Source organism: Procambarus clarkii, chromosome 42, assembly GCF_040958095.1.
Source record: "Procambarus clarkii isolate CNS0578487 chromosome 42, FALCON_Pclarkii_2.0, whole genome shotgun sequence".
NCBI classification, from domain to species: Eukaryota; Metazoa; Arthropoda; class Malacostraca; order Decapoda; family Cambaridae; genus Procambarus; species Procambarus clarkii.
This window is the reverse complement of record NC_091191.1, coordinates 11,517,673-11,539,731: the sequence shown is the minus strand read 5'-3', so window position 1 is coordinate 11,539,731 and position 22,059 is coordinate 11,517,673. Positions and strand designations below refer to the sequence as shown.

At 46.9% G+C, this 22,059-nt stretch overlaps 1 protein-coding gene across 2 annotated transcripts in view; it reads right to left on the bottom strand.

Annotated features, from left to right (window-relative positions):
- Positions 1-22,059, bottom strand: part of oxt (Xylosyltransferase oxt) — a 295,185-nt gene that overhangs the window by 51,636 nt on the left and 221,490 nt on the right. The window contains exons 1-4 of one of the 2 annotated variants that reach the window (XM_069339915.1): positions 7,662-7,930; positions 6,247-6,319; positions 5,125-5,282; positions 4,239-4,293 (exon numbers count right to left, since the gene is read on the bottom strand). In XM_069339915.1, the coding sequence (XP_069196016.1) occupies positions 4,239-4,293; positions 5,125-5,282; positions 6,247-6,319; positions 7,662-7,874 (499 nt within the window). In that variant the 5' untranslated portion in view covers positions 7,875-7,930. Of the gene's footprint in view, positions 1-4,238; positions 4,294-5,124; positions 5,283-6,246; positions 6,320-7,661; positions 7,931-22,059 lie in introns of those variants that run through there. The other variant, XM_069339916.1, reaches the window with a different exon arrangement.

Genomic DNA, 22,059 nt, shown 5'->3' with positions numbered 1-22,059 from the left:
GGAAAGCAGCAGTCTTATTCTTCGCCAGAAAAGAAGGAGACGGCTGCAAGTGAATAAAACCATCACGATGACCAAAGGAGCAGAAACCCCTGCGCCGGAGGAGAGCATGAAGCTTCCCAACCCGACTCCCAGAGGCCAATGCCAACAGAAAAAGAGCCTAGGAGAAACAATCCTGAACCGAAGGGGCCACAACAAACCGAGGAGAAGAAAGAAAAGAGAGCACTCTGTCCAAAGACCCCAGGACGACTCAGATGGCACATGAGCAGACCGTAGGTGAAACAATGCACGAGACAGCTTGTGAAACAGCGCTGAAGTAACATCAAGACCGAAGCAAGCTGAAGCAGCTCCGCCAGCGCTGCACGATACGAGGCGACAGTGTTAGGCATAAGGTGACGGTCCTGGAACAACCAAGAGAGAAAGGACAACACCACCCGAACAGAAAGTGAAGTACAACGACAAAAAAGCAAGAAAAAATGCAAGGACCACCAGGAAAATTCATACTGCCGCCGAGATGAAGCCTGCAGGTGGGACACTAACAAAAAAGCCACCTGATCACCAGAGAGATGATGATAAACTCGCGTCAAAAATACCATACGCGAAGACTCGAGGATAAGATCGAACCAGCCACATGACGTTCTGGTCCGATATGCTGGAAGAGACAGAGTGCCGCGACCACACCGACACGAAGAGGTCTACCTCGGGGTGACCGAAAGTTTGGCAAAGCCAACTGAAGGAGTCGGCATTGACTGTCCATTCTGTGGAGAGGGGAATGAAACGAGACAGGCCGTCGGCCAAGACGTTGGACACTCCCCGCACGTGAACCACCAGGAGAGCCATTCTGGTGGTGAGCAGGAGAGCCCCCCAGAAACAGGCGCAAGCATGACCGCAGCCGCAGGAGAGACTCCGGAGGGAGAGACAAGGAAGCAGTCCGAGAGTCCCACACAAGACCCAGCCATGTCCGAACCTGGAAGAGAACCAGATGGGACTTCCTCCAGTTCACCAAGAACCTGAACCCGGCGAGCTGGGAAAGAACCAAATCCCTGGCTAGCAGACAACTGTATCAGCTGGGAGTCCAAACCAGCCAATCGTTGATGTAGGCCAACATCCGAACACCTAAGAGATGTAGACGGGCCACTACAACCTGTGTAAGGCGTGCGAACACGCAAGATGCCAGGTTCAACCCGAATGGGAGACAACGAAAGCAGTAACCCTGATGCCCAAGCCAGTCCCTAAACCCCAGATGAATTGTGATGTGCCAATAAGCATCCAGGAGGTCCAGGGACACCATCCAAGCGCTCGGCTCCAACAGGAGTCGAACCTGGGATAGCATAGTCATCCGAAAGGAGGGGCAATGAACCCGGGGGTTCAGATGGGACAAGTCCAGAATGAACCGTAGATCTGTACAGTCTCGTTTTGGTACTGGGAACAGACGGGAAACCCATCTGAGGGACGGCATTGTTTCGACCACGCCCAAGCAAACCCACTCCAAAATGACTCGACAGAGCGCAGGGAAAGAGGCATGCCCCATCCTCGAACCTCCTGAAGGAGGAGGGGCCACCCAACGCCACTGAATCCAAGAGAAACGACCCAAAACGCCCACAAATCATGGGACCAAGCGTGAGCGAACAGCACAAGCTTCCCCCCCATACCCCATCGCCCCGTCAATGGGGCAAACCGCAAAAGGGCCGGGGCTCTTACGAGACCCAGAACCTCACACAGAGCGACCACTGCGCTGACCAGACGAAGGAGGGACCGAAGGGGTGGCCGAACCTGAACCCGACACCTGTGGCCTACCACGACGAGAGGAACCCCAAGCCCTGGCACAACCCCTCCGGGAAGGCCCCCCCCCCCCGGAATCCCCGGAGAACCAACAAGTCAGACATAGGCCGACAAGTAGCCGAAGCAGACTGAATATACTGCGCCAGGCAGAATCCTCAAAAAGCAGATGACAAAAAGGCGAAGACATCCTAAGAGCCCGGGCCCAGGCCGATTCCAGGGAGAAAGCAAGCACCACCTGCCAACATGCGAGCCGGGAAGCATAGAACAGGGAAACCGCATCCCACAGGATCGGCACAAACAGCCGACGAGCGGGTCGCCGAGCCCAAGGCACCGGACCCAGGGACAGCCCCGAGCGCCCCACATCCTTCTCAAGCCAGTCCAAAGACAGCTCCAGGAAGGAAAAGAAACGCAAGGCCGAAGGCAAAAGGCCACGGGTGCGCACGTCCTCAGCAACCTGCGCAGTCGAGAGGGAGGGAACCTGCACATGGAGCTGCACCATGCCCACATCCTGAGGAAGGGCAGGGGCAAACAGGCACTCATTGAGGTACTCCAGGTCACCCCCAGGAAAACCTGAACCACTATCGCAGCCTCGAGCCAATCAAGCGTGCGGGTACCGCAGAAAGAATGTCAAGCCTCCAAAGCAAAGACAGGACAGTCCACCAGCCAGGCAACTCCGGAACCTCGTAACGGACCCAGAAAGGAAACGAAGTCCCAAACCTGAACGAAGATGGATCCGTCACCGAGGCATAATCTGGGGTCACGCAGGAGGTAAGCCGCAAGGGCTGTCTGCACCGCAGAAGGTTGGATGCGAGAAGCTGAAAACCTCCGGAAGCCACCATTCTCAAAGCACAGTGCTGAAATTATCACTGGAGCCAGAGCACACAACCGTAGCCTCTAGCATCAGCCAAAGAACTGCCAGGTGGATAGCCGGCATGGAAGGTCTGGGGCTCCCTCTTTCCCCCTCCCGGGGAAGAGGGAGCTGCGCAGACAGCGGCGTGGTGATGTGTCACGTCATGCTTGTTTGCTCATTTCTTTTAGGGGAGTTCTATCCACTTGTTCGGCTTTTGGTAGCAATATTTTCACCAGAATAGGGGTTTGTTTTGGAATGCTTACCTTTTTGGGTGCCTGACCCGCTTGATGGCAGGCATAGAATGCTTTCAACCACACGGGGGTTTTCAATAGGCCATTGCTCCCCATGCCTCTCTGAGGGGGCCAGGTTCTGGCTCGTGGTCCCCGGTAGGCCCATAGAACTCCATACACATGACTGATGCCAAAGTCTGACATTAGCATAACAGCCTAGTAAGTTCCGGGGAGCCAAAGGGGCTTTCCCCAGAAAAATTTGGTGTGTAAATATAATTACAAGTATCATATGATTTTTTGTGTGCTTTTGTATTACATTTTCTTCAACTAATCAGCATAACACCTAAAAAAAAACATCATTGAATGTAATGAAATGTGCCTTGTAGAGTGAGCCCCAATGGCTTCATGAAACTATGTTGCTGATGTATAGCTTCCCAATACAAGCCACATCAGTAATAGTTGACATGCTGGCCTACCAGAAGACCAGACCAGGACCTGGCCCCTTCCCCCTTTAAGAGGCTCTCAGGGGCAAACTCCCAAACACACCAGAGAAGGTGCTCTGGCCGTGCACGGGCAATGCTAAAGGTGCACCTAGGAAAGAGCAACCTAGACCCATCCTGCTCCAAGTGCAAATAATGGAAAGTTCACTGAAAAGCATATCTTGAAAAAATGCTTGTGAAGCAAAATACCAAAAACTAGGAGCTATATGCTAGCTAGCTAGCTGAAAAGTCTCCCCAACATCTTGCATCAGCAACAAGACTGAATGTGGGACACCAGCTGGTGGCTTGACACATGCACATTGGGGTGGATGTTTTGTACCCAGTTACAAATGAACCAATTCATTTCGAGTGATTCTTTTGCAGTGTGTGATGGCTAGTTTAGTGCTTCATTTTCATGAACGTGCATTTGTTTGTTTTGTCTCGTCTGCTTTCTGGCCATTTTCTTTGTGAGGGTATCATAACAATCACCTGCTCCCTGTGTCTTTTCACGGGGGAGGGGGAGCCAGGTTATCACTTTAATCTCTGGTAGAACAATTTGGTCAATTCCTTTGATCAATGTGGCTAAGTATTGAGAAGCTATATCAGCAACAGCTTCAGGGAGTCACCAAGGGGTTACCCCAGGAAAGAATATTTACTTTGCATTATTTATAGCTGTTCTATCTGTTCTCAGTGGAAAATCATCAGAGTAGTAGAGCCCAGAATTAATTATTGGAAAAGAATGTAAATTTAAAATAAGTACAGTATATGGGAATGTACATAAGAATTTTTAATAAAGCAAAACCGTGTTGACCGAATCTGCACAATCTCACGTACAATAGCCTATGCAAATAACATGGGCAAAAATGAGGTTATTAGAAGAGAAATTAACTTAATTCTCACCATTTGAAGGGCAATAGCTCTGAAGTCTTGATGGGTAAAAGCTGCCAGACTGAATCTGAAAACCAAAAATAAAATTAGAGAATACAGTATCTCTTAATGGCCTGCTATAGCATTACGATCAGTCCCCCCAGTTGATTAATTATACAGCACAAGACCAACCAACTGCTGTTTTACTTATAACAGCGACACTTTCAAAATCTGGATCACATCATTCTGGGCCCAAGCAGGATTCAAGATATTTAAGAATTTTTAATAAAATTGCAGTTTTTGGCTATTTATCACCAAATTTTCTGGATTTATCTTATAGCAAATGATATAATACACATTTCAGCATATTTAGACATACAATGTATAAATAATAATTTTGTGTATAATGTATAGTATAAATAATAATACAGTACACAAAAATACAAAAATATTAATTAGGTGGCATGTGATTAAGAATTTGTATATAAAGTTTCAAAGTGCATGAGGTGAATTGTAATGGTGTGTATATTTAGGTAAGATTAGTACAGTATAAATCATTAGATAATACATCTCTACCACATTCTGGGAAGTGTTCTGGGTTCCCACTTATGGAACATTCCTTGAGTTTTACAAACATTTTGGATTGTATTGTTACATCAATACACACACTAAGTATTCTGAACATTCTAGGACGATACCCTTTGGTGGTTCATCGAAGTTATCTTGACGAGATGGCTCCCCACTACCGAGTCCTGTCAGGCCTACCAGGGACTAGAGCCAGAACCTGGTCTCTCTCTCAGAGGTGCATAGAGATGGAGGACTATTATCTTTACCTTTAATGAGAAAGTATCCAGAAAGTCAGTGAAGCTTTACAGACAACTGCAAAGTTCTTGGAAAAAGCAAAACAAAAAAATCTTACCTGACATGATATGTTTGCAATAAGATTCTTGCAGTAGACAGTGGTGGCTCTCTTGATAGCAGACAAACTTTCTTTACTTCTGATTCCGCATGGAGTATCAATTCCCAGCCAGTCTTTACTTAGTTCCTTACTATCTATTTCCACTGCATCTGGAGGACCTGAGGGTTTGTGATAAAAAGCAGGTATTACATTTCTGTAAATGTACAGTATTTCTATTGGTACTGTATATTTGATCATAAAATTGTTAAAATCCTGCACTAATCATGTGCTAATCCACATTAAACAAAAATTTAAACACATACTCGGCAGTGCAGCAGTACTGGCTTGAAACCGAACTGATGTTATTAAACTAAACATGATACTGTATTATTAAATATGGAAATCATTTGAATCTACCACAGAGCTATTCAGGACCTTGAGGACTTCCACTTGTACAATCTTGTCTTTGTTTTAGAGTGAATTGTTGAATATAATACAAAATATAGAAGGTGTATAGAAATAGATATATAGAATATAATACAAAATATACAAATCAATTTGTATACTGTACAATGTTTCAAAAATGCTAAATTATCATATGTTATAATTTTTAAAAACCTTTTCAATGTGTATTTCATTGAAAAATTTTACTCTAATGCTCATATAATTTTGCCAATGGTACACTGAAAGAGGTCCAGCCATGGCTCATATATTAACAAAAATCATACATTAATAATTTGTCACTATTTTACTTGAGAAAGAGCATATATAAGAAGCAAAGTGAATGACCAAATCAGTAAAATGTAAAGTGGTACTGCAGATACACACATACAGTATTTAAATAAAAACCTAACATCAAATGTAATGCACAGATTCCTTCAGGAGGGAGTCCCATGTAAACCCTTCAGTTGTCTGTAAAGTTTTACTGACTTCCTGGACACTTCTTGTGGTGGGGTGGCAGACTGTTACTCACTCCCTGTGCCTCTGTGAAGAGGCCAGGTTCTGGCTCTGGTACCCAGTAGGCCAAACACAACTAGTGCAACTCGTGTGATTTTTTAGTATGAGCAACCTGAGCATAAATAGCTTCAGGGAACCACCAGGGGGGTCTCTCTCCAGAAAAAATGTTAAGAGAATTATACACACCTTTATTGTGGCTATCAGCATCTCCGCGATCATTTGCTTGATACATACGACTCTCAACATCAGATTGTGCTCTCTGAAAACATTTAAACATGATACAGTAATTATTGACTTACAAACCTATGCCATTTCAAACCTAATCAGAATAAATGAAGGTAAATAAATATACTAGTACAGTACAGACAAAACAATTAGTTGGGCAATGCTGTCTTTCCAAATTTATCATATTATTCTCATGAATACATCATTTTACAATTTTGTTTTGAATAGGATAAGTCCACCAGTCTCAGGGCCCTGGTAGTTTAAAATAACCTTAATTTCTTGCATCATTCAGTAAACACACACAATAAATTGCTAGAGCATCTGCATAAACAGTGGAACACCCAATATCAGATTCTACTCCACATTAAAGGAAGATTGACCTGTAACTGTAGGTTAACCCAAGGAAATGTCTGGAGCACATCTTCTAAACCCCGCCCCCTCCCCTCCCATAATCACTGGTCTGCTATTGGCTTAATAACTTCTTTTAGTACTAACCACATCATTAACACACATATAAAGGACATTGTGTAAGGAGCATATGCCATTCTTTCCAACTTCAGAAGTGCTGTTATCCCTAGGGCTGCCCCACTGTTTATACCATGCGACACCCAGGTGCACATAAACAAAAATGAAGAGTTAAGAATTTTTTTCCTTCTAGCATTGTTAAAATACATTCCCTGATCACATGAAAAATAATACAGATATGTTATGTGACCTACTTTGCCCATGGTGACGCCTGGAAGTCTCGTGATGACATCACGATTCATGTGCTTATCAAGCAATCACCTTGGGATGATTGCCCCGAGCCAGCCATCAAGCAACAGTTGCCAAGAATATATTTTTTACATATTTATTTAAATGTTTGATTATTTTTTCCTCTGGTTATTTGCAGTAATACTATTAAATAGTATGTTTTTAAGAAATTTTTATAATAAAATGGGTGGTGGAACATCGGAAAGTTCAAATATATTCATGCCATTTAGATACGTCTATATTATTTGCTAATTCTAGGTACAATGTTGCTATTATTATCAGCACTCTGATAACAATAGTGTGTAATTTATTAAATTCATATAACTGTGGATCATAGCTATACTAAAAAATATTGTGCAAAGGTTTGTGACAAGATTATTATATACACTATTACCCAAGCTGCACACGCTGTTTGTGTCCATAAACTACCCTGCCTGTGGCCACTTTGGCCCTTACCTTGAGGTATGATATAATCATACCTGGCTTGTGTTAGGATGTGATCATACTACACTGACCACTGAGCCAGGTGTACAGTTAACGTAGTTCAGATAAGGCTGGGTTATGTAGATTTAAAAATCAATTGGCAAACAATCTTGGGGTACGAAGTGAATTGTATTCCTTACCTCGACCATGCTCGCCTCCTCCAGAGCATTGGACCGCCCGAAGTCTTCCACAAGTCTTTCATCTGACCCCAAGCGCAACACGTAATAACCCGAAAATCCTTGAAATAGGATAATCATCATTCCGATAACGAGGTAGAGTCCGTACTTTCTGCATACTACTCGGAATATATTAAAACTTACAATCAAAATAGCGCGAACAGGGGCGATTGCCATCCTGCCGCTGATATGTCAACAAACCACTGTGCAGGGAAGCCAACCCACCCGCCTCAAGACACCCGTGTAGAAGAGACAGTCTTGAAGATAGTTATCATATATAATATAATAAATAAATCGCAACATATGACTACCATTCGATGAATGCACTCGAACTAGTTTTACTTAATAATTTAGCTGTGTATATATTGTTTCACTACAGTAATATATACGGTGGCAACGAAAAGGTTGGTATTTCAGCGTGGGTTAGCAGATAGTAAAAGCTAGCACAGTAGAAGGTTTAATATTTTCACTCTTGACCAGTATTTATTGTCACTACGAGAGTGAAAATCTGTACTAATTGCTACTTAATACTGCTACTGACAAACTGAATGTCATAGATATATATTCATTAGTGTTGGCAACGAGAGCACGTTGCTAACAACTCAGATGGTCGCGAATGGTAATGATAAACACAGTAGCGAAAATTAATCGCAAACATTTGGCATTTCAGGCTGTTCATTTATGTATTAACTTCATTTGTAAAAAATTAACAATAACATGTTTAGGCGCCAGTTATATCATAATGAATTAAGAAAGAGTAAATTAAATTGACTAAATTGAAATTGAAATTGAAATTGAAATAAGTTTATTGAGGTAAAATACACACAAAGGGATGAGGTAGCTCAAGCTATTCTCACCCCATTCAGTACAACGTGTTAATATATACATAGACAAATTGACTAAATGGATCTATATAGATTGTCAGTTATGTAAGTGACCTCGTATTATATATCTCATATTTGCACCGGATGTTTTTGCATGATGGCCTGTATCGTGGCTCTTACTAATACAATGGGCACACGCGCGGCCCTCCCACACACAGCAACCAAGCACAAGGGCATGTAGAATTACAGGAATAACAGGACACCAGAGAGCAAAGAAGGAGGGCAGGGAATAATAATAATAATAATAATAATAATAATAATAATAATAATAATAATAATAATAATAATAATAATAATAATAATAATTATTATTTATTTAGGAAAAGTACATACATAGATGCAGAGTTACAAACATAATGTTGGATTTATAAATAGAGCTAGTACACACAATACCTATAAAGCCACTAATACGTATAGCGTTTCAGGCAAGGTGTGGAGGAAAAACATTTAGACTAAACTTAATAGTAATTGAGAGTAAAGTATAAATTGCGTTGAAAAAAGTAATAAAAAAAGAAAAAAGGGGGGGAACAGGACAAAAATCCACAAATGTACAAGTTGGTCAACAAACAGCATTGTTTAGAACAGCAAGACATGGGTTGACATTTAGGGGTAGGGTCATTTCACATTCTGGGTCCCTTGAGTTGTAGAGCATTTCTAGTTTGGTTAAGTCGCACTCTTGGAATATCAAATAGGTATTTGTTTCTGGTGTGGTACCCATGAGTTCTGTTACAACCTTCTAGGAAACTTTTAAGGTCAGAAATGACATTGCAGTTCAGAGTTTAAATATATAGAGTACACATGAGAGGATGTGCAGTGACTTAATATCTAACATATTCAAAGATTTGAGTAAGTGGTACCGAGTGCTGTCTGAGGCCAGAGTTAGACATTGTTCTTATAGCAGCTTTGAGTTGAGTAATTAGAGGACGTAAATGATTTTGTGTAGTAGAACCCCGAGCACGAATACTATAGATAAGATAAGGATAGATGAGAGAATAATAGAGCGTCACCAGGGCAGGGTGAGGTACATTTTTTTTTTTTTTTTTTTTTTTTTTTTTGAGATATATACAAGAGTTGTTACATTCTTGTACAGCCACTAGTACGCGTAGCGTTTCGGGCAAGTCCTTAATCCTATGGTCCCTGGAATACGATCCCCTGCCGCGAAGAATCGTTTTTTCATCCAAGTACACATTTTACTGTTGCGTTAAACAGAGGCTACAGTTAAGGAATTGCGCCCAGTAAATCCTCCCCGGCCAGGATACGAACCCATGACATAGCGCTCGCGGAACGCCAGGCGAGTGTCTTACCACTACACCACGGAGACTGCTAATATGTACATAATATGTAAATATGTACATATGTACATAATATGTGATCTTAGAAAGAATGCCAAGAGTTTTAGAAACGTTTTTTCTAAGAAAAAGAATAGGTACCTCAGGGTGAGAAGAGAGTGTGGCGGCAAGAGAATAGAACAAGATGACCTCCAAGCTTGTGTAGATGCTGTGAGACCGCTGTTGAACACACCATTAACAGCATCCCACAGCAGGTCAGCCACCACCAACAAATACAACGGCCTAAATGTTCTGTATCAATCTTCGACAAGTTACTAAGTTCTTTAATACCAAAACTTATGTTCCAGGCCCACATGTTAATCTGTGCTGCCAAATCAAAGGAGGCAACAATGGGCTCACCTTTTGAACGTATATTCACCAATTGTGCCCCGTAAAAAAATAAAAATATATATAAAAATTACTAGCAAGGTGTGCATGTTATTGCAGACATGTTGTTGATGTCGCTGTCGTCGCCAGGGATCGAGGGAGCTCCAACTTTAATTAACTCAACTATGAAGGACGGAATTGCCTCGCGGTTAGTAAGCGAACTAAGACAAAGACGATGGAATATAATTAATAAATGTACACGACCTTCTAATCCCGAACACACACATACCCTTATTACTTGGAAGAATAAAATGAAAATGCTCTACGTCTGCTCTCTCTCTCTCTCTCTCTCTCTCTCTCTCTCTCTCTCTCTCTCTCTCTCTCTCTCTCTCTCTCTCTCTCTCTCTCTCTCTCTCTCTCTTTTCCCGTCCACCACCTCTGTACTGCCAGTCCGTGCCAGCAGGGAGCGCTACCCGCGACCAAGCAGGGATATACAGTGACTGTTATCCAAACTCTCTTCTCCTTTCACCAGTCAGCCCGGCAGAGGTTGTGTCCATCATACACTCTCTAAAAACCAAGCCAGGGAACACCAGTGATCTGGTGATCAATGATCTGCCTAATGTCTCTAATATTCTTAAACCTATATTGTTTGCTGATGATACTACCCTCATCTATTCAGACCCCAACCCACATACACTAAATAATGTTGTGAATAATGAATTAAAAAAAGTCCACCTATGGATGTCAACTAACAAACTAACACTAAACATAGAAAAGACCTACTACATCTTATTTGGAAGCAAATCATCGAATGCAATTCAGCTACAGATAGACAACATTAACATCAGTAATAAAAATGATGGAAAGTTTCTTGGCCTATTCCTAGACAAGAGACTCAACTTCAGCACCCACATTCAACACATAACAAAACAACTTTATCATTGTGTTCATTGCTGTCTTCTTTTATGTGCTAGCCATATGCTGTATTGTGCCTGCTAAGTTTTGTTATACTACCATTCAAGCTGTCATTGCAATAATTCTGAGCAACCTATGTGCTTTAATATACATACAATTTTCTCTCATCTTTTATTTTTTTCATGCTATGTAACTGTTATCATTTTTATAAATTTTGCAAGTATTTACCTTATAAGTTTCTTAGATTAAGGACCTGCCCGAAACGCTGCGTGTACTAGTGGCTTTACAAGAATGTAATTACTATGCTATGTATCCTCACAATCCCAATGTACCTTCTTGTATATAAATAAATAAATAAATAAATAAATAAAATAATAAATAGCTGTACCCCGCCATGACTGCGACCCTCAGGCAAGGATGAGCTCAATACGCCAATATACTTGACGCACATTGTCTGGCTAATGTTACGCTGTGTTATTTGTGTGTTCTCCCTCCAGTAGTGGCTGTGTGTTCTCCCTCCAGTAGTGGCTGTGTGTTCTCCCTCCAGTAGTGGCTGTGTGTTCTCCCTCCAGTAGTGGCTGTGTGTTCCCTCCAGTAGTGGCTGTGTTCTCCCTCCAGTAGTGGCTGTGTGTTCTCCCTCCAGTAGTGGCTGTGTGTTCCCTCCAGTAGTGGCTGTGTGTTCCCTCCAGTAGTGGCTGTGTGTTCCCTCCAGTAGTAGCTGTGTGTTCCCTCCAGTAGTGGCTGTGTTCTCCCTCCAGTAGTGGCTGTGTTCTCCCTCCAGTAGTGGCTGTGGGTTCTTCCTCCAGTAGTAACTGTGGGTTCTTCCTCCAGTAGTGGCTGTGTGTTCCCTCCAGTAGTGGCTGTGTGTTCTCCCTCCAGTAGTGGCTGTGTGTTCCCTCCAGTAGTGGCTGTGTGTTCTCCCTCCAGTAGTGGCTGTGTGTTCCCTCCAGTAGTGGCTGTGTGTTCCCTCCAGTAGTGGCTGTGTGTTCTCCCTCCAGTAGTGGCTGTGTGTTCTCCCTCCAGTAGTGGCTGTGTGTTCTCCCTCCAGTAGTGACTGTGTGTTCCCTCCAGTAGTGGCTGCGTGTTCCCTCCAGTAGTGGCTGTGTTCTCCCTCCAGTAGTGGCTGTGTTCTCCCTCCAGTAGTGGCTGTGTTCTCCCTCCAGTAGTGGCTGTGTGTTCTCCCTCCAGTAGTGGCTGTGTGTTCCCTCCAGTAGTGGCTGTGTGTTCTCCCTCCGGTAGTGGCTGTGTGTTCCCTCCAGTAGTGGCTGTGTGTTCCCTCCAGTAGTGGCTGTGTGTTCTCCCTCCAGTAGTGGCTGTGTGTTCCCTCCAGTAGTGGCTGTGTGTTCCCTCCAGTAGTGGCTGTGTGTTCTCCCTCCAGTAGTGGCTGTGTTCTCCCTCCAGTAGTGGCTGTGTGTTCTCCCTCCAGTAGTGACTGTGTGTTCCCTCCAGTAGTGGCTGTGTGTTCCCTCCAGTAGTGGCTGTGTTCTCCCTCCAGTAGTGGCTGTGTGTTCCCTCCAGTAGTGGTTGTGTGTTCCCTCCAGTAGTGGCTGTGTTCTCCCTCCAGTAGTGGCTGTGTTCTCCCTCCAGTAGTGGCTGTGTGTTCCCTCCAGTAGTGGCTGTGTGTTCTCCCTCCAGTAGTGGCTGTGTGTTCCCTCCAGTAGTGGCTGTGTGTTCCCTCCAGTAGTGGCTGTGTGTTCCCTCCAGTAGTGGCTGTGTTCTCCCTCCAGTAGTGGCTGTGTGTTCCCTCCAGTAGTGGCTGTGTGTTCTCCCTCCAGTAGTGGCTGTGTGTTCCCTCCAGTAGTGGTTGTGTGTTCCCTCCAGTAGTGGCTGTGTTCTCCCTCCAGTAGTGGCTGTGTGTTCCCTCCAGTAGTGGCTGTGTGTTCCCTCCAGTAGTGGCTGTGTGTTCCCCTCCAGTAGTGGCTGTGTGTTCCCTCCAGTAGTGGCTGTGTGTTCCCTCCAGTAGTGGCTGTGTTCTCCCTCCAGTAGTGGCTGTGTTCTCCCTCCAGTAGTGGCTGTGTTCTCCCTCCAGTAGTGGCTGTGTTCTCCCTCCAGTAGTGGCTGTGTTCTCCCTCCAGTAGTGGCTGTGTTCTCCCTCCAGTAGTGGCTGTGTGTTCCCTCCAGTAGTGGCTGTGTGTTCCCTCCAGTAGTGGTTGTGTGTTCTCCCTCCAGTAGTGGCTGTGTGTTCCCTCCAGTAGTGGCTGTGTGTTCCCTCCAGTAGTGGCTGTGTGTTCCCTCCAGTAGTGGCTGTGTTCTCCCTCCAGTAGTGGCTGTGTTCTCCCTCCAGTAGTGGCTGTGTGTTCCCTCCAGTAGTGGTTGTGTGTTCTCCCTCCAGTAGTGGCTGTGTTCTCCCTCCAGTAGTGGCTGTGTGTTCTTCCTCCAGTAGTGGCTGTGTGTTCCCTCCAGTAGTGGCTGTGTTCTCCCTCCAGTAGTGGCTGTGTGTTCCCTCCAGTAGTGGTGGTGTGTTCTCCCTCCAGTAGTGGCTGTGTGTTCCCTCCAGTAGTGGCTGTGTGTTCCCTCCAGTAGTGGCTGTGTGTTCCCTCCAGTAGTGGCTGTGTTCTCCCTCCAGTAGTGGCTGTGTGTTCCCTCCAGTAGTGGCTGTGTGTTCTCCCTCCAGTAGTGGCTGTGTGTTCCCTCCAGTAGTGGCTGTGTGTTCCCTCCAGTAGTGGCTGTGTGTTCCCTCCAGTAGTGGCTGTGTTCTCCCTCCAGTAGTGGCTGTGTGTTCCCTCCAGTAGTGGCTGTGTTCTCCCTCCAGTAGTGGCTGTGTTCTCCCTCCAGTAGTGGCTGTGTGTTCCCTCCAGTAGTGGCTGTGTGTTCCCTCCAGTAGTGGCTGTGTGTTCCCTCCAGTAGTGGCTGTGTGTTCCCTCCAGTAGTGGCTGTGTTCTCCCTCCAGTAGTGGCTGTGTGTTCCCTCCAGTAGTGGCTGTGTGTTCCCTCCAGTAGTGGCTGTGTGTTCTCCCTCCAGTAGTGGCTGTGTGTTCCCTCCAGTAGTGGCTGTGTGTTCTCCCTCCAGTAGTGGCTGTGTGTTCCCTCCAGTAGTGGCTGTGTGTTCCCTCCAGTAGTGGCTGTGTGTTCCCTCCAGTAGTGGCTGTGTTCTCCCTCCAGTAGTGGCTGTGTTCTCCCTCCAGTAGTGGCTGTGTGTTCCCTCCAGTAGTGGCTGTGTGTTCCCTCCAGTAGTGGCTGTGTGTTCTCCCTCCAGTAGTGACTGTGTGTTCCCTCCAGTAGTGGCTGTGTTCTCCCTCCAGTAGTGGCTGTGTTCTCCCTCCAGTAGTGGCTGTGTGTTCCCTCCAGTAGTGGTTGTGTTCTCCCTCCAGTAGTGGCTGTGTTCTCCCTCCAGTAGTGGCTGTGTGTTCCCTCCAGTAGTGGCTGTGTGTTCTCCCTCCAGTAGTGACTGTGTGTTCCCTCCAGTAGTGGCTGTGTTCTCCCTCCAGTAGTGGCTGTGTTCTCCCTCCAGTAGTGACTGTGTGTTCCCTCCAGTAGTGGCTGTGTGTTCTCCCTCCAGTAGTGGCTGTGTGTTCCCTCCAGTAGTGGCTGTGTGTTCTCCCTCCAGTAGTGGCTGTGTGTTCCCTCCAGTAGTGGCTGTGTGTTCCCTCCAGTATTGGCTGTGTGTTCCCTCCAGTAGTGGCTGTGTGTTCCCTCCAGTAGTGGCTGTGTTCTCCCTCCAGTAGTGGCTGTGTTCTCCCTCCAGTAGTGGCTGTGTGTTCCCTCCAGTAGTGGCTGTGTGTTCCCTCCAGTAGTGGCTGTGTGTTCTCCCTCCAGTAGTGACTGTGTGTTCCCTCCAGTAGTGGCTGTGTTCTCCCTCCAGTAGTGGCTGTGTTCTCCCTCCAGTAGTGGCTGTGTGTTCCCTCCAGTAGTGGCTGTGTTCTCCCTCCAGTAGTGGCTGTGTTCTCCCTCCAGTAGTGGCTGTGTGTTCCCTCCAGTAGTGGCTGTGTTCTCCCTCCAGTAGTGGCTGTGTTCTCCCTCCAGTAGTGGCTGTGTCACGAAGGGAACACTTGGTGGCAGAGGGCGTCACGAAGGGAACACTTGGTGGTGGAGGGCGTCACGACGGGGGAACACTTGGTGGTGGAGGGCGTCACGACGGGGGAACACTTGGTGGTGGAGGGCGTCACGAAGGGAGCACTTGGTGGTGGAGGGCGTCACGACGGGGGAACACTTGGTGGTGGAGGGCGTCACGAAGGGAACACTTGGTGGTGGAGGGCGTCACGACACCCGTCACCACCCTGGCACATGCTGCGACCTTCTCCATAATCCGCTCCTCGTATGGCACATATTACTTCGATTCTCTGGACTGAACCTTCCGGGAGAACGATGATGCGAGTGTTGTGCTGGCAACGGTGCCGCCCAGCTGACGGAGCGAAGATGGTGATAACGGAAGAGAATGATTAGTGTGAGGAGTATCAGTAGGGGGCTGACAGGGGTGTTGGTAGGTAGGGTGTTGGTAGGTAGGGTGTTGGTAGGTAGGGTGTTGGTAGGTAGGGTGTTGGTAGGTAGGGTGTTGGTAGGTAGGGTGTTGGTAGGTAGGGTGTTGGTAGGGGGCTGGCAGGGGTGTTGGCATTTGCATATTTCCAATCTAGGGGAATTATCCCTTGCTTCAGAAAGTTTCTGAAAAGGCGTTTCATCGGTAGACATGTTTCTGCAGGACCTGGTACTGTGCCCTCATTCCTATCTCAGTCTTCCCCTCTCTTTTTGTTCCTCCTCCTCCTCCTGTACCTCCTTGTCCCCGCCGTGACTGTTCTCACTCATTTCATAAATCCTGAATTGTCGTAAAAGTTTCCGCTTGGTGGAGCGTTGTTGTGGCTGAGGGCGGAGTGAATGTGATGGCGGGCGGTGTCGTCTGAGTGTGCTCCTCCCTCCCAACAGTTTCCACCTCATCTCCTCTTTGGCTCGGCCTGAAATTCTTGGTTGGCAGCGTCTGTTGGCAGCCGCTCTCCTCTGTCAACAGCAGCGGGGAGTGAAGAATGTCTTTTATTACTTTCGTCTCTTTCTTTTTAAAGAAAGCGGACAGTCTCTGAGGAAACAGTGTAGCGGCTGCAGGCTGTGAACTTCCCGCGCTTCTTGTCAATTCCACACGTCTCGGCGTCTCTGGAAACAAATGACGCAACGTGCGGTGGGATCTTATAAGAGACGCTATTCAACTCTACAGGGGGCGCTGGGTAACGCGACTCAATACAATAAAAAAAAATTCTCGGCCAATATCATCGCACAGCAAAAGACTATAATGATCACTGTCTTAGCTCTGCTCTGACGACCATGGGTGTAGAAATAGTTCAAAAGCAATAGTTTTGCCTCTAGCAAAATATAAGTTTATTAAAAATGCCTATATACACTTCATACTATTTTTTGCGAACATTTGCAGAAAACCTGTTTGCTGATTTTATCACCCGAGGCATAAGTTTCCTCACCTGTGGCACAAGTCTCCTCCCCCGTGGCACAAGTCTCCTCCCCCCCTGGCACAAGTCTCCTCACCCGTGGCACAAGTCTCCTCACCCGTGGCACAAGTCTCCTCTCCCCTGGCACAAGTCTCCTCTCCCCCTGGCACAAGTCTCCTCTCCCCCTGGCGCCCCTCTCCATCTGTGAGACGCAAGCTCCATAGACAACAACAAGACAGGAAACATTATATAAACAGTTGTCTGCATCACTTATAACGCCCACAACACACGAACCTCAAACACCGACTTAAAGCACCCGAATACGAATACAAGTTGGAAGCGCACGAATACAAGTTCCTGGAACGCCGACTTGAAACTTCCCGGAAGCGCTTGAATACAACTTCCCAGAAAGCCAACTTGAAGCACCTTTGAACAGCTGCGCCTCGCATCTCTTGGGCGTTGAGCGGGAGGACCTTGAGGGCGGATGATGCTAGCAGACCGGCTCACAAGGACAAGATATCTTCAGGGTGTGTAATTTGCCTAATGTATGAGGTAGAGGGTTCCGGGAGGCTAGCCTATTGTTCCTCGGAAGGTTCTTAGTGACCGTGACCGCTGGCTGGGTCTGTTGAGGGTCTGGGGGGCCCGTCTGAAGGTCTGATAGGCGCCGATGAGGGTCTGGGGGGCCCGTCTGAAGGTCTGATAGGCGCAGATGAGGGTCTGGGGGGCCCGTCTGAAGGTCTGATAGGCGCAGATGAGGGTCTGGGGGGCCCGTCTGAAGGTCTGATAGGCCCAGATGAGGGTCTGGGGGGCCCGTCTGAAGGTCTGATAGGCGCAGATGAGGGTCTGGGGGGCCCGTCTGAAGGTCTGATAGGCGCAGATGAGGGCCTGGGGGCCCGTCTGAAGGTCTGATAGGCGCAGATGAGGGTCTGGGGCGCACAGCTGAAGGTCTGAGGGTCCAGCTCAGGTCTTATGGTCTCACCTGAGGGGTCTGAAAGCTCTACTGAATATTTGAGGGCCCAGTTGAGGGTTCCTGTAATCCCTCGTTAGTATCAAAACCTGTTGCGTGTACTGGGTGAGGCAGGAGATGATGGAGGTGTTGTTCTTGTAGAGTTTTTAAGAGCATAGAGAGACTTCTCCTCTCTGGTATACTGAAGAGTGGCAAGGGTATACTGAAAAGTGGCCAGGTATACTGAAGAGTATACTGGCAAGATTACAGCCTGGCAAGAATTAAGCCTGACAAGACCTAGTATACTGATGTGTGAACTGGTATACTGAAGAATGACCTGGTATACTGAAGAGTGACCAAGTATACCGAGGAGTGACCAGGTATACCAAGGAGTGACCAGGTATACCGAGGAGTGACCAGGTATACCGAGGTGTGGCCAGGTATACCGAGGTGTGGCCAGGTATACCGAGGAGTGACCAGGTATACCGAGGAGTGACCAGGTATACCGAGGAGTGACCAGGTATACAGAGGAGTGACCAGGTATACCGAGGAGTGACCAGGTATACAGAGGAGTGACCAGGTATACCGAGGAGTGACCAGGTATACCGAGGAGTGACCAGGTATACCGAGGAGTGACCAGGTATACTGAGGTGTGGCCAGGTATACCGAGGAGTGACCAGGTATACCGAAGAGTGACCAGGTATACCGAGGAGTGACCAGGTATACTGAAGTCCACGATTTTTGTTTTCTCATTTCAAGTTTTCCCCTTTCGTATACTTTTGAAGATTCTTTAAAAGTTTATCGATATTCATGACTCCAAGAACACTGAAGCTGCTGCTGTCTCTTAGTGACGGGTCTTACTCTCTTGGTGTGGTCTTACTCTCTTGGAGTGATCTTACTCTCTTGGTGTGGTCTTACTCTCTTGGTGTGGTCTTACTCTCTTGGAGTGGTCTTACTCTCTTGGAGTGGTCTTACTCTCTTGGAGTGGTCTTAGCTGTCTCTTGGAGTGGTCTTAGCTGTCTCTTGGAGTGGTCTTAGCTGTCTCTTGGAGTGGTCTTAGCTGTCTCTTGGAGTGGTCTTAACTGTCTCTTGGAGTGGTCTTAACTGTCTCTTGGAGTGGTCTTAACTGTCTCTTGGAGTGGTTTTAACTGTCTCTTGGAGTGGTCTTAACTGTCTCTTGGAGTGGTCTTAGCTGTCTCTTGGAGTGGTCTTAACTGTCTCTTGGAGTGGTCTTAGCTGTCTCTTGGAGTGGTCTTAACTGTAATAATATTCATCTCTCTTATTTTATTAAGGTTTCTGCAGTTTAACATATATTTACCAGTAAGTGTCTCCTGCTCTCTTTACAACCTCATCTAAATACTTTCTCAGCCACTGTGAAAGATTCCCCTCCATGTCTCCCATAACTCCCTGCAGCAACGCTGCTCTCGCTAGCCAATTACTTCTCCGTTACCTCTTTCATGGTTCCCTTCTCGCTAATTTCCCCGCTACTTTTCCCTAATTATAGAGCCAATCCTCTGTGATTTCCTTCTCACCTCTCGCGATTATTTTTTCACCGGTTCTTAACTAGGTTACCAGCCGTCTTTCGACGATTTCCCTGCCACCTCTCTTAAGTCTCCCTATCGTCACACTGATTTCCCTTTTCAGCTCGCCCCAGTTTTCCCCGCCACTACTCAACACTTTCCCCTGCCACGTCCAGCTAATTTCCCCGCCACTCTCACAAATTGTTCTGCTGCTGCTCCCCGTTTCCCCCGCCACCTTCAACCAATTTCTCTGTCAGCTCTCATTTTCTGTCCTGACGACTTGCCCCTGACAGGCTGTAGTCTTGTCAGGCTGTAGTCTTGTCAGGCTGTAGTCTTGCCAGGCTGTAGTCTTGCCAGGCTGTAGTCTTGCCAGGCTGTAGTCTTGCCAGGCTGTAGTCTTGCCAGGCTGTAGTCTTGCCAGGCTGTAGTCTGGCCAGGCTGTAGTCTGGCCAGGCTGTAGTCTTGCCAGGCTGTAGTCTTGCCAGGCTGTAGTCTTGCCAGGCTGTAGTCTTGCCAGGCTGTAGTCTTGTACAGACACTGGGTCCTCCAGTGTTCCCATGAAGGGTCCTCACGGACACATACGACACTTAGGGTTCAGGTACACAGGGGCCCGTGACACATAACACAGGCAGTATCCGGAGCTGAGGCGCAAGTGGGAAAATGTATTACATTTTAAAGGCCTTAGTACATCAATATTATCTTGCAATGATGATATTACTTTGGATTTTTTATTTCCTCTAAATATTATTTCCTTATGTAATCAATATGCATTCAAAAGTATTTAAATTTAATGTTTTTCTTCTGTTTCCTCTTTGAAAATGGCTAAGCATTCACAATCGGGTGCTGCCAACGAGACGAGTACTGACCGCGTTGGTGACACATCTTAATTCACAACATAATTTACTGTCCACTCAAGAGATCTATATTTTTATCTTCATCATAATGGCCAACTTTGTTTCTCTGAACTCGTCCAAGCGCTACGAGCTCGTCCCCATCCTAAAGTTGTTATTGCAACCTGTCCTAATAGCACGTCGCATTTTGACGTATACCTCAGGTCAAACATTGTCGTACTAGAAACTGATAGTGGCTCCCGTAATTGACATACTGTCCCGATTTCTGTTTTGGGTTCTCTAATAGGTTAGAATAAGGGCACTTATTAGTACGATAGATACGATACTTATAGATACGATAGGTACGATACGGTACTTGCCCGAAACGCATTGCGTAATAGTGGCTTTAGGCATTGTATGTACTAGCTCTATCTATATATCAATCCATTAATGTAACATCACTTGTATGTATATACCTTACCTGAATAAACATCTGAAATCTGAAATCTGAAATCTGATAGTTTCTTGACGTTGGGAAACCTTAGGAGGACGAGCTGATTAATGATATGGAGAGTGGCGCAATCTACCGGAAGAATGATGCAGATTTGTGTAAATGGAGCTGCAAAAGAGACTCTGGAGTCATGATAGGCAGTGATCAGAGACCTTGCCCAAAAGTGTAGCAGGATAGTAGGCATCCATCAGTCTCAGGAGACTATGGAGTTGCGTTCTGGTTGTCGGTCTGGAGTGGCCTCTCCAGGGCTCAAAGCCAGGGTAGGTTGATACGGGGGGGAAGTTATTACCCATGCAGCAGGTCCCCCCTCTCCACAGCGCCGAAAGTCTCCAATGGACAGTCTCCAGTGTTATGTGTAGCAACACACGTGACAAAAAGGAATATGTAAACATCGTTCTCCAATAATATTTGTTCGGGCGAGGCTTCATTCCGTCCTGTCCTGGTCACCTTAGTGAGTGGAGTCCCACGAGGGTGTCTGGCGCAGCGGGGTCGGACAGGTCCTTGGTGATCCGCGTCTTCCATATGAGAAGTTAAGAGAGGTCGGCGCACCTTCCCAGGAGAGGGGAGACGGGGCCCAGCTCTCCCCCTGGGTGAGGGGAGACGGGGCCCAGCTCTCCCCCTGGGTGAGGGGAGACGGGGCCCAGCTCTCCCCCTGGGTGAGGGGAGACGGGGCCCAGCTCTCCCCCTGGGTGAGGGGAGACGGGGCCCAGCTCTCCCCCTGGGTGAGGGGAGACGGGGCCCAGCTCTCCCCCTGGGTGAGGGGAGACGGGGCCCAGCTCTCCACCTGGGTGAGGGGAGACGGGGCCCAGCTCTCCCCCTGGGGTGAGGGGTACCAACAGAGGGGATACCAACAAACTCTGAGAAACTATCAGACCTGGTCAGAACTTGTAGCTATAAGCTGGAGAAGTTCACACTCCAGAAGAGTATGGGGAACTGCTCGTTATAAATATTCTACGGGCTCACCATAGCCGCTCACCATAAGCACCTCCAAAGGATACCTGATCAACCAGGCTGTGACTCATACGTCAGGCTGCGAGCAGCCGCGTCTAACAGCCTGGTTGATCAGTCCAGCAACCAGGAGGCCTGGTCGACGACCGGGCCGCGGGGACACTGAGCCCCGGAAGCACCTCAAGGTAGCCTCAAGGTAGCCCGTGCTACTTGGAACTTTATGTTCCAGGTAGCAAATCTTTAACAACAACAACTTGCTCGTTATAACAACCAACCCGTTTTCTTTATTTGCCACTATGTCAAGAATCAAACCTTCGAACCCTAACCTAACCTGAAATGTATGACAACTCAACTCACCTATCGAGTTCGATGCATAGAAAACGTAGATATGCGAGAGCTAACGTATAACTATGGCAATGTTTACACAACAATGAATGAATCAAGACTGCCCCATTCCATGGCTGTTTGGAGAAAAAGGGAGAGAGAGAGAGAGAGAGAGAGAGAGAGAGAGAGAGAGAGAGAGAGAGAGAGAGAGAGAGAGAGAGAGAGAGAGAGAGAGAGAGAGAGAGAGAAAGAGAAAGAGAGAAAGAGAGAGAGAGAGAGAGAGAGAGAGAGAGAGAGAGAGAGAGAGAGAGAGAGAGAGAGAGAGAGAGAGAGAGAGAGAGAAAGAGAAAGAGAGAGAGAGAAAGAGAGAGAGAGAGAGAGAGAGAGAGAGAGAGAGAGAGAGAGAGAGAGAGAGAGAGAGAGAGAGAGAGAGAGAGAGAGAGAGAGAGAGAGAGAGAGTTAAG